The sequence below is a fragment of the Periophthalmus magnuspinnatus genome, chromosome 16 (genome assembly GCF_009829125.3).
Source record: "Periophthalmus magnuspinnatus isolate fPerMag1 chromosome 16, fPerMag1.2.pri, whole genome shotgun sequence".
NCBI classification, from domain to species: Eukaryota; Metazoa; Chordata; class Actinopteri; order Gobiiformes; family Gobiidae; genus Periophthalmus; species Periophthalmus magnuspinnatus.
Genome location: NC_047141.1, coordinates 1,080,002 through 1,097,126, shown reverse-complemented (window position 1 = coordinate 1,097,126; position 17,125 = coordinate 1,080,002). Strand labels below are relative to the sequence as shown.

Genomic DNA, 17,125 nt, shown 5'->3' with positions numbered 1-17,125 from the left:
TCCTTCCCTCACTCGTGAACAAGACCCCGAGATACTTGAACTCCTCCACTTGGGGCAGAGACTCACCACCCACCCGGAGAGAGCAAACCACCTTTTTCCGGTCGAGAACCATGGCCTCGGATTTGGAGGAGCTGATTCTCATCCCAGCCACTTCACACTCGGCTGCAATCCACCCCAGTGCCAACGGCAGGTCCTGGCTCGAAGAAGCCATCAGGACAACATCATCTGCAAACAGCAGAGATGAAATCCTGTGGTTCCCGAACCAGACCCCCTCCGGCCCCTGGCTGCACCTAGAAATTCTGTCCATAAATATAATGAACAGAACCGGTGACAAAGGGCAGCCCTGGCGGAGTCCAACATGCACCGGGAACAGGTCTGACTTACTGCCGGCAATGCGAACACAGCTCCTGCTCCGGTCATACAGGGACCGGACAGCCCTTAGCAAAGAGCCCCGGACCCCATACTCCCAGAGCACCCCCCAAAGGACACCACGAGGGACACGGTCGAATGCCTTCTCCAGATCCACAAAACACATGTGGACTGGTTGGGTAAACTCCCATGAACCCTCAAGGACCCGATGGAGAGTATAGAGCTGGTCCAGTGTTCCGCGACCAGGACGAAAACCACACTGCTCCTCCTGAATCCGAGGTTCGACTATCGGGTGATAAAATTCATCCAGACAAAAGTCACAGAAAAGGGGAATGGGGGTTAGAGGAAGGGGTGAGGTTCACAAAAGCTTTACGTCACATCCACACAAATGCATTACAGACAAATCCAGGAGATGTCACTCTTCTGACTGTGTCAAATGATTCAAAGCAGTGTGTCATTTTCAGTGCAGTTGTCTCAAAGTGGTTCAACGTTTCATGAGGTTTCGGCTATCTGCAGTACGCCTTCAACTCCCTCGTTCCCTCCGCATCCACCCTACGTTCCATGTGTCCCAGCTTAAACCCGTTCGGTCCATTGACGTATCCACAGTGGTACAGCTCTGCTTTGCCTAGTCTCATGTTTTGCATTTGTTACTTTTCACTAAGTTGGATGTTTTTTTTTTCTCCTCGTCAGATCCTGCTCCCTGGACCAGCTCCTCTGCCTCCGACCCAGCTATCCATGACGGGTATGAACCTCACACCCTCTGACCCAGTTCACTTCGACCGGCACGAATTACTTCATCTCTGACCCCCCTGCCCACAATCCACTCAAGGACTACTGCACACAACCTCGCTCTCAACTGTCTGATCCTTCTACCTTCATTTACATAGTACAATCTGTAAATAAACATTGTTAAACTGTTACCCAGTTTCTGAATCTTTGGTCCCCCTGCCAGTCGTTACGACAGATAAGCACTTGCTACAGTGTGAAAGGCGTCAGTTTGCAGAATGTCAAACTAAACCTGGAGATCCAACAGCTCTTGCTGTATTTTTAACCCATAATGGCCAAAGGAGAAGAAGAGCTTGATCTGGTTGCAGATATACTTCCCACGGCATTTTCAAGACGGGCCTTTCACGAAAAGCTGGATAATATGAGAAGAGGTCGGCCAACCTCTGCTCTAGCTAACCTGTCCCAGCAAGGAAAAGGGTTTGTTTGTCATTTCCAGATGAGCAACTATCAACGGTACCCATGGCTCACAGCTTCTGAGAAAAGCTGCAGATTGTACTGTTGTTGTTGTTTTGGCTGGGCATTTAAAGCTATGGTGCATTTAAAAATGTTTGGAGATACTTGAGTGGACCTGCAGCTCAACAGCAGCCAGGGAGGTAGAGGTCCACAATAAAAAAGTGACATTATAATGTTAATAATAATGTGGTGCATTGAAGTCACCTCAGTTAAAACTGCACTAAAGTTCATTTGATCTCAGCTGTGCCACATTTTCAGTTAATTGCTGTTGTATAGACTATTGTCAAAAAAGTGCAAATGATCTGTTTACTTTATTTTCAAAGATTAGTTTGTTTTGTTGTCTGGTTGGTGTCTTATATGAAACTGCACCATTGTGCAGTTTATTGGACACACTTGTTTAAACTCACATTGCATCATTTTGGTGCCATTTTGTTTGGCATCTTTAAATTGCATTTTTATTTTTTTTTATTTTTGACACTGACTAGTCTATGTTGAGGTTAAGTTGTAATGTGTAAGTGGAACGTCACTGAAGGCCCTTGGGTCAAATGCATGGCCTGCCACTGAGCAATTGTATTCTGAATACTTAACTGTATTTCAAGATCCCAGTCCATCCCTGTGTTTCTGTGATGTCTTTCCCCCTCCCTTCTGTGTCCTTGCCTGGAGCTGGACGGAGACTCTGGCACCGCCCACTACACACCTGCAGCCCATGAGCAATCTAGCCTGGACCTTGGGAGCACAAAGGGACTGAGGATCCTGCACATTCAGCCATATTGTATCCTCCATGGTACAGTTCTGCTTGGCTCAGTTAGTGTTGGAGAAACTGAAGCCCCGTGAACCACTGAATCACTATGAAACACCTGCTTTGAAATGGCACAGTTTCGAAGCAGAGAGTGATGTTAGAACAGCGACATCTGCTGGATATTTATATGTATGGCATTAGGGGGTTTACATTCACTAGACAGGCCTTTTGATCTTATCAAAGATATTTAACTTTGTAAATCTATAAGTTCCGTTCACTTGACATAATAATAATAATAATAATAATAATAATAATAATGATAATAATAATAATAATAATAATAATAATAATAATAATAATAATAATAATAAATGATGAATTGGTGAATGAGTAGAGTAGATTGACAATGTGTGAAATTAACTTTAAGCAAAGTGCAATGAAAAACTGCCATTCTACTGGGGGGATTATTGGGTAAGAATATTGTGAATGAAGTCTACATAAGTACTTATGCAACTTGTAGTCAAAGGGAGAGGAAACATTGTTTTTGTAAGTGAAAGTGAATAAGGGCTAATGCTTTAGATTTTTATTCAGAAAAAGAATCATATCAACAGTATTTGGCTTTAGCCTACTCCTCTTCTGTCGCACTACCTCTCCAGCTTTAGAGAAGACCCGCTCACATGGTACAGAAGTGGCTGGGATGTGGAGATAGTCTTTCTATGGAGATGTGGATAAATGTCTTTTCTGCTTTCCCAGTATTTGAGCGGGTCTTCTCTTGGCAGGTAGGCCTCTGGGCGGTAGCGCTGAACCTCCACTGTGGCATCAGCCGTGGTGCTGTTTGTTACTTGGGTGCACCTAAAGGTAAAAATACAAGTTAATGAGGATACAGCTTAAGCTTATATGTATTTTTAAAGCTAATAAAGTGAAATACAAACCAACTCAACAGTCTAGAAAGTCTCACAGACTGTCACCTTCCTCTGCTTCTGCAAGTCCTGCTGCCTCTGGTAATGGTCCCTAGAATTTATGAAAGAAATGTTATAAACTATACTGTTAGTCAGACATGATTATAAACAAAAAAATAAAGATGTTACTGGTGTAGCTCTTACTGCCCCAATAATTTTGGAGCACTCAGCTGTGAACCTCTTCACTGCTTCTTGTGCATGTGTCTGGTTCCCAAAAGCCAGTGTTTTAAATCTTGGGTCCAGCAAGGTGGTCATTGCCAGAATGCTCACATTTTCTCCATTGCACTTGACGCTGAAGGCTTGTTGCAGGTTCTGACAGAGCATAACTGCTGCTGGTTGCACTAATGCAGTGCTTCTCAATTATTTTCTATCATGCCCCCCCTATGTTTCTTGTTCACTGCCCTGTGTCACGATCTGTTCGCTCTCTCTTGTTCTTTGCTGCGTACGCGCTGCGTACAGTACTACAGTGTCATACGCGGAGTCATACGCGCCCCCCGGTATCTCACCGCGCGCGTCCCACTATTTGAGAACCACTGCACTAATGTAACTGCTCGCTGGGCCAGTTTGTGTTGAATCATTCTTGTTAAGGGAATAATTTTTGATGTTGACACAGTTTTCTCTGCAGACAGTTCATTTGATGCCAGATTAATTGGGCCGAGTATACCGAGGCTCTCTTGAATGATCTCATAATCCATGTTTGAGAGGGGGGGGGGGGGGGGGGGGGGGGGGGGTCTCAGACGAGAGGGACGCCAGTGCTGCTGCAACAGGTTCACACTGTTCAAACTATCTTTCCAGCATTTAAAAGGTGGAATTCCATCGGGTGTCGACCTCTTGCAGGAGTTTGTGCTGTGGCTTATTTAGTTGTTGTTGGATTTCTGTTAGTCTCTCCTTGGCTTTGACACTGGTTTTGAAAAATGTTAAAATTTTTCTGGCTTTTGTTTTTATTTCTGCCAGTGGTGGTGTTTGGTCCAGGGCCTTTTTTACAACTAAGTTTAAAATGTGTGCGTAGCAAGGTATGTTTGCAACACCAAGGAGTTTGGCAGAGAGGAGCATGTTTGATGCACTGTCAGTTATAAGACATTTTACTTTTTGTCTCAAACCCCATTTTTCCAACTGCACCACCATAGCATCTTTAATGTTTTCAGCTGTGTGTGATACACCAAAATGCCCTACACCAAGGAGTACACTTTCTAATTTCATGTTATTTACAAAGTGGCAGGTTACTCAGAGATATCCATCCATATTCATGGAGGTCCACATGTCTGCTGTGAGGCTGACTGTCTCAACATTCTCAAGATGTTTATTTGTTTGCTCCTGCACTTCTGCATATTTAACCTCCAGCATAGATTTGACCGCCTGGCATGTTGGTAGAACATAATCTGGATTCAGCTTCTGAACAAATTTTCTGAACCCTGGACTTTCCACAATTTTAAATGCTTGTAGGTCCATGACGATCATGTCCAGAAGTGCCTCATCCAGCTCAGATTGGTGGCCTTAAAATAATGAATTGATAAAACGTGAATGAATGAATGAATAAATAAATGAATGAATTAATAAATAAATGAATGAAAAAAATAAATAAACTTATAGAGTTATGAGTGAGTGTTTAACCAATTCTTTCCATAGCCTTGCCTACATGGGCTACATACCTTGCTGACTTGCTGCACCAGAAGCACATGCAGCAGCCACTGCTTCTGGATTTGTTTCCGGATGCTTCCTGTGTAAATGGCGAACCATTGAGGACGTATTGCAGGAATATGCCAGCTCTTGACCACATTTTAAGCACTTTACTTGTGTGGGGGGTTTCAAGTCAAAGTGCTCCCATACATAAGAGCAAACTCTTTTTGCTGGCTGTCCTCGACCCTCCATAGCCCTTCCTGTCTTACCTATCCTAAACTTTCACACAAACTATCACTCTCACACTCAAACTTTCACACAATACTCACAGTTAAGCAGGCCTGCAATAACTGAAACCCTGAACACTTACTCTCATTTACCTTTCTATAACAGTCACTTACCTATTTGATTGGCTACTACTAGCCTACCACTGTCACTTACCTGAAACTGACAATATAAAATGACTTTGTAAATCAATGTATATAGCCTGGACTTGGCCTGTCTCTTGTGGGCTAAAGCCTAGACTATAGACAAGGTACAAAGCCTATTACATATATTATTATTATTACACTTTTCTTACCTTTTTTACCTTACCTGATAGCTTACCTTTTCATTACCTTACCTCTTGTCTATATCTTACCTGTTATTACCTGAAATTTTATCTCAACAAACTTTCCCTTTCTCAAACAACAATAAGCAGTGGCATCAGCAATCCTCCTCAAGACCCACAATATGAAAATAATTCTGAACTCTTTTATAGCTATGACATAATTACAAGCCAACCCCCTTCAAACTTCCTGCAAAGCAGAGCACAATCAGAGCTCAAAACGTGGTGTTGACGTAATGAAGCCTCGTATGTCATGGACACGTGATTTTTAGCCACGTGAATCCGACGTCAAATCAGGGCTTCGCAACCCATCGGGTTCATGAGCCCGACGCTGCTCCGAGATCACAGACTCGAACATCTCTAGGCTCAGTCTAGTTTTGTGATTATGGTCATAGTACTCAGCTGTTTTTTGCCATATTCTATTTCTTGGACCCACCCTGCACCTCCGCCTCCAACTCAGGTCTCCACGACAGGTACGGACACCTCAGCCTCTGACCCAGCTCTTCACGACCGTTTGAAGACGTCAGCCTTTGACCCAACTCTCTACTAGCTGCTCCATCGACTAGGGATGGGCAAAACGAAGCCTCATGAACCCGCAAACCACTCGAAACAAATTATACATTATTATAAATGTATGAGGCTTTCTTTTAAATTGTAACCAATAGAATTAATAAAAATAGCAATCAAATCAATACAAATACAATAATATTTAAGAGCAGTATTACTTCTTTTCTACTATTACTTCTTCTGCAATATCAACTGCTAACACATAAAATTGTGATTTTGAAAATTTTATGTATTATATAAACACCTAAAAGAACACATTAACATGTTTTATAAGTTTCACTTTAGTTTTTGATGCTTTGAATCTCCCCTCTGCTCTCTGTACCGAGTACCGAATCAGCTGCATACCACAAATGAAACTACTGCACATCACATCAGATTTGTGAAGTTGTTTTCTACAGTTTTTATACATTTATGGAGTATGGGTGACTTAGGCTTGTGGACAGAGAATAGCACAGTTCGAATCGGGCCTGGGAGAGATCACTAAAATGCGCAAACATGTATGGAAGACATGTAAAACCTCTCCAAATGTGTTTTTGATGAGGAAACGTTAAAAGACGATTCTGCATAATACCCTGTAAGGATGCTGGTTTCTGGTGCAAGTATCACAGAGGTCCATGAATCTGAAGTGTCAGAAGGATTTATTGAGTCTTAAACATGTAAAGTTTCCTCATAGCTATACGCCTCCAGAAAGGACAGAGGCACACTCCTGAGGAGTGTGTTTACATTTTTTATGGTGTGCATCAGTGTGTATGTGTGTGGGTATGAAGGAGGATCTTCTGGTCAGCAGCATTTGTACATGGGTATAAAAGTGTAATATTAAAGAGCATTGCTAAATGTGGATACTTTGTACCCCCCTCTTTTTTTAACTTAAACTTAAAACAGCAAAATCAAACTGTCACATGAGGTCAAACCGTCAAGACGCACTTCAGGCTTGGAATACCGGTGGACATAGAAAGTGTCTCTCAGACCAAGCAGCAGTATTCCTACACTGCAACATAACATCTGGGAGGGCATCTGGCACACCAGAACATCTGCACATTAAGTAAAGACATTTGACCAGTCCCCTTCTCAGTCTAACAGTACAGGAGGATGGAAGGGCATCTGACACACAGGGATACAGGAGGGTGGAAGGGCATAAGACACAGAAATAATTATTGTGTTTCAGTGTAGTTCATGCCAGCTGTATGGCTGAAAGAGTTTTGAGTTTTCAGTATAGTGATGGTTTCTAAAGGTGAAGGAGTTGTCACAGACTGGACACTGGTTTCTTTCCGGTGTGCAGTCTCTGGTGGTCCTCCAGGTAGAAACGATCTCGGAACCGTTTAAGGCATGTGTTACATTCAAACCGCTTTTCCATCTTCTTTCTTGCATGTGTGGACACTGGCGATGTCACATGTGTTTGAGGCGACATCACAAGTGTGCTAGGCATCAACATGTGGGTGTTCGAGGTCGCCATGTGGGTGTCTGGCGTCGCAATGTGGGTGTCTGGCGTCGCCCTGTGGATGTCTGGAAACATCAGTATGCGGCTGTTTGGCGACGTGACATGAGTGTGCAACTTCATGTGTTTTTTTCAGCTGATTCTGAAATTTGAAGCGTCTGTCACACATGGGACAAGTCAAGTGCTTATGCCGATACCCTAGGCTCTTTCGGAGTTTGCTCTTTAAGGAGGATTTGTTCCTATGAATGTTCCGAATGTGCTTATGTAGATTTCCAATGGTGGAGAAGGTCCCGTTGCACTGAGAGCACATAGGACGTTCACAGTCCTGCTCCTCCACCTCCTCCAACTCCATGCTCCTCACAGGCTTTCCATGGCGTTCTCTCTTAGATTCTCTGCCTGGTTCTTCGCTGTGTTCCTCTTTAGATGGTGGAGGACTTTGGTTCCTTGTCTCCGTGTTAGTATCAGTCATGTACTGCACTGGGGTATGGCTCTCACAGCTTGAGGGACGCTTCCTGAGGTGGATCTCCATGTGACACTCCAGATGGTACCTGCTGATGAAGGTCGATCCACATTCGGAACATTCAAAGTCTCTGCTGCGCTCGTGGGCAAAAACGTGCATGTTGAGGACGGATTTGTGACTGAAGGATTTGTCACAAACTTGGCACACAAATGCATCCTTCTTTGGATTGAGATTGTGGAGTTTCTTTGACGTTTTGGGTCTTGTTTCTGAATCTTCATGCCCCTCTGAGAGGGAGGAGTGGGAGGAGTGCTCGGTCTGTGGAGTACCCTCTCTCTCCATGGTGCGTTTAGGTTCCTCCTTGGGGTCAGAGTCTGAGGAGTTCTCTGTCAGCGCCTCCTGCTCTAATTGGTCGGTTTGGGGCACATTTGCACTGCATTTTGGTTTCCAAGCATCTTCAGAATCGGAGGAGTTTTCTGTCAGAATTTCCACATCGGATTCTGGCTTGTATTTGCACTCTGGAAAAAGACAGAAAATAAAAGTTGACTTAATGAATAATAAAAATATCAGCAGCTATTGTGTACTGTGTGCATCTGTCTCCGTCTGTCTCTCTCTGTCTATCTGTCTCTCTCTGTCTCTGAAGGTGGAATTCTAGATACAGGGACCCAGGAGGGAGTCTGCAGACGGCTCCTCTGGTCACAGTGCAGGATCTTAGCATATTGACCAGAAGTGCAGCAGGTTGGACATGGTTTCAAGGTGATGTGTGGAGTTTGTGTGCATCGGCTAAAGAATCTTGGTTGAGTTTGAAGATATCTCCTTGTCTGCTAGTGTTTAGCTGGTCTCCCTTGGCTCACTCACTGTTGGGGTGAGGAGTGGACCAAGGCAGGGTTGCATCTTCACAGAGCACTTGGGTGTCGTGTGAGGATTGCGATGAAAGGTGGCCAGTCCAGTGAGTTTGGATGTCAGTTAGTGGTCTTGAGAGGTGTTCCCGATGCAGATATGTAGGTGTGTCTTAAATAGAGCAGCCTAACTTTAAGTAGCAAAGTAACACAGTGGTCCCTTGCTATATTGTGTGCATGCTTTTTTTTTTTTTTTTTACAGTGTTTGAATGTGCATTGTGTTCTGCGTCCTGATTGGCTAAGGGACTGAAGGCCACTGTCAATCAGTCTCCTCTGTGCCGTGTCTCCTGTACAGTACAGAATGTGTTGAGACAAATTTACAAAAATGTTCAATCAACACTACAGGACAAAGAGGCACAGAAAAGTGTATAAAGTGTGTGGTGAGGGGTTTTACAGCTGCAAAACATATATAATAATTGTAAAAAATAAAGCTGACTACTTCATGGATTTTGCCTATTGCAGGTTATTTTTAGAATGTAACCACCGCGATAGGGAACACTGTATTTTATTTTATCATTTTTAATCTAGCAAATGTCCCAACTGTAATGATACAATGATATAATAATCCATGAATCAATGTTTCTATCGTAAGCAAAACATGAGACATACATGGGACATTTAGACAGTGCAGTTCCACAATGTGAGTGATTCTACATGCCTGTTACATTTAAATTACAAATTTACAAAATACATGAAACCAGAAGTTATCAAAAACAGCATCTTTATGAGTGAAATCTAAATTCTGTCCTTAGATGACCCTCTCTGCTCTGAGGGTTGATGATTTTACAGAAGTTTATCAGTGTCACAAACTTGGTCCTTGGAGACCTCTCAGTTTTTCGTAAAGATAGGAGCAAACAGTTCTGTTTATTGTAATTCTTTTGTAGAGGTTGTGTTGTGGAATTTCTAAAAGTAAAAAAAATCTTAAAGATATAAAAATCAACAGAGAAGTTGTCTTGAATCAAAAGTCTGGTTTATTGAATAAATTGTGCACAATTGTCAAAGAGCTGTCTCCCTAGCAGTGTCGTCTCGCCCTCAGCTGAAAAAGAAAATACATACAGTATAGAGTATTTATACCATCAAAACAACCTTACCAGTTTAGTCTAATTAAAGTGGCTGGAGGCCGCTAGACGCACAGAAAAGACATAACAACATAACATACATAACAGATGGTATTATGAGAGTTAGGTCAAAGAGATCCATAACAATACAAATTTCCCATGCTAAACAAAGCCATAACAATTCCCCCCTTTTGATTACAATAAATCACATTTATTTTTAATCAACTCAACTTAAATTTGTATTCAAATATCACACATGGAAAACATGTACTCAAAATCATACCCGAATAAACGTTTCAGAAAAAAAAGGAAGAAAGATGATCAAAATAAAATTACAGGAATAACATAACTGTTGTAATCATACACATAAAAGGAAAAAAAATACAACCTGATTGGTATTGTTGATTTCAATTACACGCATCATTAAATTTTCAGGTTTTTTTTTTTTTCTTTTCTTCTTTTATAATTTTTTTTTTTTCTTTTTTATCAAAATGCTCAGCAGCCCACTCCATGCCCAAGCCGTTGCTGGATGCGTCCGTGCCGTCAGCCGCCACCCAGGACATGAAATGGAACTCACATTGGAACTCACTGAGGTTGAATTCTGCTCATCTGGAAGCCATAACAGTTCTAAACTTGGCAATGTGGTTTTCCAGTTGAAGTGCGACCGTTAGTGGGGCAGGATGTCACCTGACCAGCTCTACTTCCTGTATTTCTGTATTTTTCTTTACAACTTTTCTTCACAAACTGCCACTTCACTGATGTAAAACTATGATAAATATTTAGCACAGGTACTATCCACCAAACCTGGTGAGAATTAGAAAAACATAAAAACCTGTCAGATGCGCTTTAAGCCCCATGTGGCCTTTGTTTCACCTCTCATCCACTTCTGTCTCTTCAACAAACATCTAGCAAGTGTAATATAGCCTATGGAGCCATTTTAGAAATCATAGACTCTGAAGAAAACCATTCCCTCTGTGTAAAGGTACGTGCTGGAGTTTTTCCTGATTTGTTGAACTGTTATAAACTCATATTCCAGCATCTCAAATATAACACAAAGTTATTATGTGCTCTGACAACAACTTTTTGGATTTAAATGCTGCTAAAACCAAGGAGCTCATCTTTGATTTCAGACTAAACAAAAACACAGCTGCATACAGCATTATTCATGAATAAAAACGTTGAAATAGTATAAAAAGTATCTAGGCAGTGAAAATCTGCTTTTTTATTGTTGCTATTAGTGGAAGTTTGCCAAATGAGATTATAACATGCACACGTTTTCAAAAGTTTGCACATGTGACAAAGAAATGGCTGGGGGGGGGGGGGGGGCATATTTGAGGGTTTTTTTTTGTTTAACATCAGCCTGTACAGGGACTACAGATGGAAATGAGCATTTTTGCTATAACCTGGCACCATACAGCTTTCCTGTTTTTCAGGGTCAATGTATTGCTGTGCACTGTCCCTGTCCAAATAAAACAATACCATACCATACCATCAACCAATGATGACACTTTTGGCTCTTTTCGGGGATCCGAATTGTTTGGATCTATTCATCTGACTGGCTCTTTTTTGTTTATTTATCTGACATAAGCCAATATGAGAACTCGTTTTATCAACAAATTAATCAAACAGAGAGAGATTTGTTTAAAACATTACTTTCCAGACTTACTTGCTTTTGTCTTGATCGGGGCTCGTCTCTTTTGGCTCTGTTCTAGGAGGCGCCGCTGTCTTCTGTTTTCCGCTCTTAAATCGCGAACTTGTTGCTCCAGTTGCGCCACAGTTTGCTCAAACAGCGCCCAGATCTCTTGCGCAAAAGCGGCATGACGCTCCGTGATCAGAGCGCGCAGCCCCGCGCTCGCACACTCTCGGTTCGGCTCCTGCATCACGTACGCTGTCGGTGCACCGGGGCCCGTTACTCTAGTACGGTCTGTCCGGGTCCGAGGTGAGGAAGAGGCGGAGAGGAATCTGAGATCACGCTCAAAGTTGCGTTCTCGCGTGAGGTCTAGTGACAGCGAAAAGCATGATGGGCTGCAACAGGGGTGTCAAACTCAAGGCAAAGCAGGTTTATTTGTACAGCACAAGTCGTACACAGGGCCCTAGCTTTCAGGGGGGCCCTAAACTGAATTTGTCTCTGGGGCCCCCAACAGTGGATGCCTCCATGCTCAGTTATTGGTGATTCACATTTGAACATTATGACTCTGCTCTCATCACCTTGACCAATTGTATTTGTGTTTATCTGATCAACATCAGCCTGAAAACATCCAGAATGTCACATCTACCACAGTCACAAGAAGAGTAGACAAACATATGAAGGGGATTGAGATTTTTTAAATTCTATTCTTCTTTTTAGTTTAGTTTAGTTTTTATTAGTTTCTGGTGGATTTGAATGTGTTCCAGTTGTGCCACAGCAGGCTTACATTTACATTGTAAAGGGTCCTTGCACCGGTGTAAACACAGAGCTGCCCTCACCTCTGCCCGACTCAAAAACAAATGTAACAGCAGTAGATATTTTGCTACTATAGACATAAAACAAATGTAATTGCTTTAGAGGGACATTTAGGCTGCTGCACACAAGCCCTGTGCCCAATAAAATTTGATATTATATTATTTTCAATTTAAATGTATGACAGACATGGACAAACTACAGCCCGGGGGCCACACACAGCCCTTTGTGTTTATTAATCCGGCTCACCAAGTGTGACCAAATGATATTAAAATAGGTAAGGGTAAACCTTGTTCAAAGTTTTTCTGCTGTGTTTATTTAATAAATTAATGATTAATTGACTTAATGCATTTGGAAAACAATTTTTACAATGAGCCTTGCATATTCATGCTTTGCTACATGTTACAGGCCAAATCTCTAATGTAATATATATATATGGCTCGGTCATTCTCCACTACCTTTGGAGGTGTTTCCCACCTTGACCTGGGGGTTTCCAGTCAGTACTATGCACAGATGTTTCTGTACACTATGCTACTATGCTGTACACTTGGTTATGCCGCTTCATGTTTGCTTTCCCTGCCAGCATCTTACACCCTGCAGGTGTGTGCTGATTGTCTCAGGGGCCTCTTTGCACAGCCTACACCTTGGGTCTTGTCTGGTGTGGTAGAGCTGGGCCTCTGTTGCTCTGGTGCTCATGGTCTGCTCCTGTGCAGCCAGGATGAGTGCCTCTGTGCTGTCCTTCAGACCAGCTCTCTCAAGCCATTGGTAGGATTTCTTGATATCAGCCACTTCAGTTATGTTCCGGTGGTACATCCCATGCAGGGGCTTGTCCTTCCATGATGGTTCCTCCAGCACCTCTTCCTCTGCGCTCCACTGTTTGAGACATTCGCTGAGCACATCATCTGTTGGTGCCTTGTCTTTGATGTACTTATGGATCTTGGATGTTTCATCCTGGACTGTGGCTCTCACACTCACTAATCCTCAGCCTCCTTCCTTTTGGCTCGCGTACAGTCTCAGGGTGCTGGATTTGTGCATGTATCTTTAATAACTTATTTTCAAGACACCATTTTGTTGATCTACCCCCGTTTTCACCTCCACCAGTACACGCCCACTGTGATGTACACACCAACTGTGACACGCCCACTGTGACATACCCACTGTGATGTATGCACCCACTGTGACGTACACACTTCCTTCTCTATTTTTATTTTCTTAATCGGTGATACTCATAGGATTCAGCAGCGTCGTATAGTCATTTTGGTACAAACGAGAAAAAAAAATTGCTACTCTAGTGTGATTTGCAGCTATCTATAGGGGGTACAGACAGCATGCGGCGCTTTGTTGTGATGACATTTACGCTGACATCAGGTCCCATTGGACACCTCATTTTTCTAATGCGCAAATCAGCGGACTTGTTTCTTTTGTTGTTTTAGATGGATATCATGATTTAAAATGTGCGAATTATAACATAATGATACACGGGAGACTATAAATATAGAGCAGACACAAGCACAATAGACCTGCTTAAACATAAATGTAGCGTTCAGCATCACTCAGAGACGGGGCAGTTTCATGTTTACTTGGTGTAAAATAATCCGGTACTGTCTCTTTAAAAAACAAAACCTCCAGAGTCAAACGCACACTCCCTGGTTGTTATTATCATTGCAAATATCTGAACACAGCCATTTATTATTCAAATACAAATAAGCACAGACAAAATGTTTTACTTAAGCCTAAAAAATAAAACAAGCCGCGTTCATTTTTACACAACAATATAAAATATGAAAAAGTATGAAATATGGCCTTAAATGGATCCCACCTGTTTGTTGCATAACGGCGTTGAACATATCTCACTAAAATCTGAAAATATGCAACACATTACCTTCATATAAAACCAAATATACAGCAACCAAATATACAACTCCGCCACGGGAGTCAAGAGGCTGCAAGTGACAGTTTGGACTGAAACATCACAAGGAAAATGTTTTCAATTCAAAATCAATGTACAAAATAATATAAAACATCTGCCTCATAAGTTACTGAGCAAAACAAAAATGCATTTGATTTACAATCCATTAGAAAGTGCTTTAAAGTTGTACTATGTAACTTTTCTGGAGAAGAGACTGCCACCTGCTTGTGTCTGACTGGAATGTTCCACAGTATGATTTAAAAAATCTCCATGGAAACAAGTCCTCCCACAGTAAGAATGCACAGAAAGAATGTTTTTAGCCTGGGTGATATGGCTAAAAAATAAAGTCTAGATAATTTTTTTTTTTACAAAAACTGGACGATTGCGACTTGAGTTGAGTTGATTTGAGTTGATTTGAATTGATTTGAGCTGAAGTCAGAGGAGGGACGGCTGCTCTTTCAAACGGAAGAACCTCCATCTTCCATTACTGAAGATGACAGGTCTCCAGTCACATTTGTACGCACACACGTGTTACATTTGTATGCACACACGTGTTACATTTGTACACACCCACACGTGTTACATTTGTACGCACACATGTGTTACATTTGTACACACACACGTGTTACATTTGTACACACACACACGTGTTACATTTGTACACACACACACGTGTCATCTCATTTCATTAGTATAAAATACAATGACATTGCAGGTGCAGGTAAACTGCTTTCATAATAATCCCTCATAATAATTTTATTATTATAAATATAAATTAATCAAAAACACCTGTACTGTGGAACATTCTAGTCAAAGCAGTCTCCATGGTGACAAACAGGCTGTGTACCCTCCACTATAAAAGTTACATAATGCACCTTTTAAAGTTTTTTTTTATTTTTATTTTTTATCAATTTACAAGTTTAAAATGCAGGGGTAAAAGTGTTTTCTATATGTAAAAAAAAAAAAAGTTTAGTTCAAAAGTGTTGATAAAAGTATGTTCAAAATGTCACTTGTACCTTTGGAGTTACAGAATGGGATTTGGACATGACCTCATTCACCTGAACAGTGTTTCTCATCTGATGCACCCACTCACAAACATTTATGGCACAAGTGTAAAATAATGTTACTTTCACCATATTTTTTACATTCACTTTTACGTCCACCGTGTCCCTGGGTGTTCACTGTGGAAGGGCATCTGACGTACAACTCTGCTCTTTTGGCCCAGGTCCCTCCAGTTGAGAAACACTGCTTTAATAATGTCAAAGTAACAGTGAATATGAACTATAACTTTTCATGCAAGTGAGATTTGGCTGTTTGCAGTACTTAAAAACTTGTATTAAACTCATCATGCTCCGATCTCTGCTGGTGTTACACTGTTTGATATTTGTGTAAGTTATAACCTCCTTTAGTCAAAAACATGTACATGTGTGTTAAAGATAATCTCATAAGCAAAATTTTAAATCTACAATCCAAAAATGTAAGAAATTTAGCTGTATATCATTAACATTTTTGTAAGCCACGCCTCTTTATAAACTTTGTCAAATCGGCTTCCAGCGCCGACCGATTCCTTCTACATTAAAATCCAGGCTTGACAAAAAATATCCCAAAACAAAAATATTTCAGTAACAATTTTAAGTTCATAAAATAAGATAAATAGTAGCTCTAATACAGTTGGATTTTAGCTATTCTAAATGTAACTGTGAAGTGAATTTATTTTACACCCTTCGAGACAACTGTTGTTGTGATTTTGGGCGTTACAAAAATAAAATGAAAGAAAAAAAAAAAAGAATTTATATAATCAAAAACACTCAAATATGGTTCAGTAATAGACTTGAAAACGCACTTCGGTGACCTGCAAGAGAATGTGCACATCTGAACATTTCAAATAGTTTTAACAATTTATTTTTCTAATCTTAAATGCTTCCATGGTCAATTTTTGGTTCATTTTTGTGTATATGTGTGTGTGTGCGCATATACTTGTCATTTCCTCATCACAAACAGACCTGGAGTTGTGTTTTGTTTCATTCACACATGTTTAACACACAAAATCTGCATATTTAGGCTTTAGGCTTAGTTCTTCTCTCAAACTGAAAACACTGTTCAGGGCTGGCCCAGTCTATAAGCAGACTAAGCAGCTGCTTAGTGCCCCAAGGCCACCAAAGGGCCCCCAACAGCTCATATATTTACATTGAAATTAGTATATCAAGTTTATTGGGCACAGGGCTTGTGTGTTTGCAGCAGCCTAAATATCCCTCTAAAACAATTACATTTGTTTTATATCTATAGTGATAAAATATCTACTGCTGCTACATTTGTTTTTGAGTCGGGCAGAAGTGAGGGCAGCTCTGTGTTTACACAGGTGCAAGGACCGTTTATAATGTAAATTTAAGTTCACGGTTGCCAACTGGAACACATTAAAATCCACCAGAAACTAATAAAAATTGTCTAGAATTGTAAAAATCTCAATCCCCTTCATAAGTTTGTTTACTCTTCTTGTGACTGTGGTAGATGTGACATTCTGGATGTTTTCAGGCTGATGTTGGTCACATAAACACAAATACAATTGGTCAAGGTGATGAGAGCAGAGTCATAATGTTCAAATGTGAATCACCAATAACTGAGCATGGAGGCATCCACTGTTGAGGGCCCCAGAGACAAATTCAGCTTAGGGCCCCCTGAAAGCTAGGACCGGCCCTGGTCATGTGATAATACAAGAAGTGCTCTACTGTGTTTTTTTTTTTTTTTTTTTTTAAACTCCGTACAACTTCACTAGAATCATTTGGATGATTTCACACCTGGAATTGACTATCTCTACTGAACTTAAAGTAAA

The 17,125-nt window shown here is 41.2% G+C and overlaps 1 protein-coding gene across 1 annotated transcript; it reads right to left on the bottom strand.

Moving 5' to 3' along the window:
• Positions 1 to 6,745: 6,745 nt before the first annotated feature.
• On the bottom strand, positions 6,746 to 12,044 carry LOC117383416 (zinc finger protein 333-like). The gene is made up of 2 exons (XM_033980595.2): positions 11,613 to 12,044; positions 6,746 to 8,507 (listed from the first exon to the last, which is right to left on the bottom strand). The coding sequence occupies exons 1-2, from the start codon at positions 11,824 to 11,826 to the stop codon at positions 7,516 to 7,518; spliced, it is 1,206 nt and encodes a 401-aa protein (XP_033836486.1). The 5' UTR covers positions 11,827 to 12,044; the 3' UTR covers positions 6,746 to 7,515.
• Between the last annotated feature and the right edge of the window lie 5,081 nt (positions 12,045 to 17,125).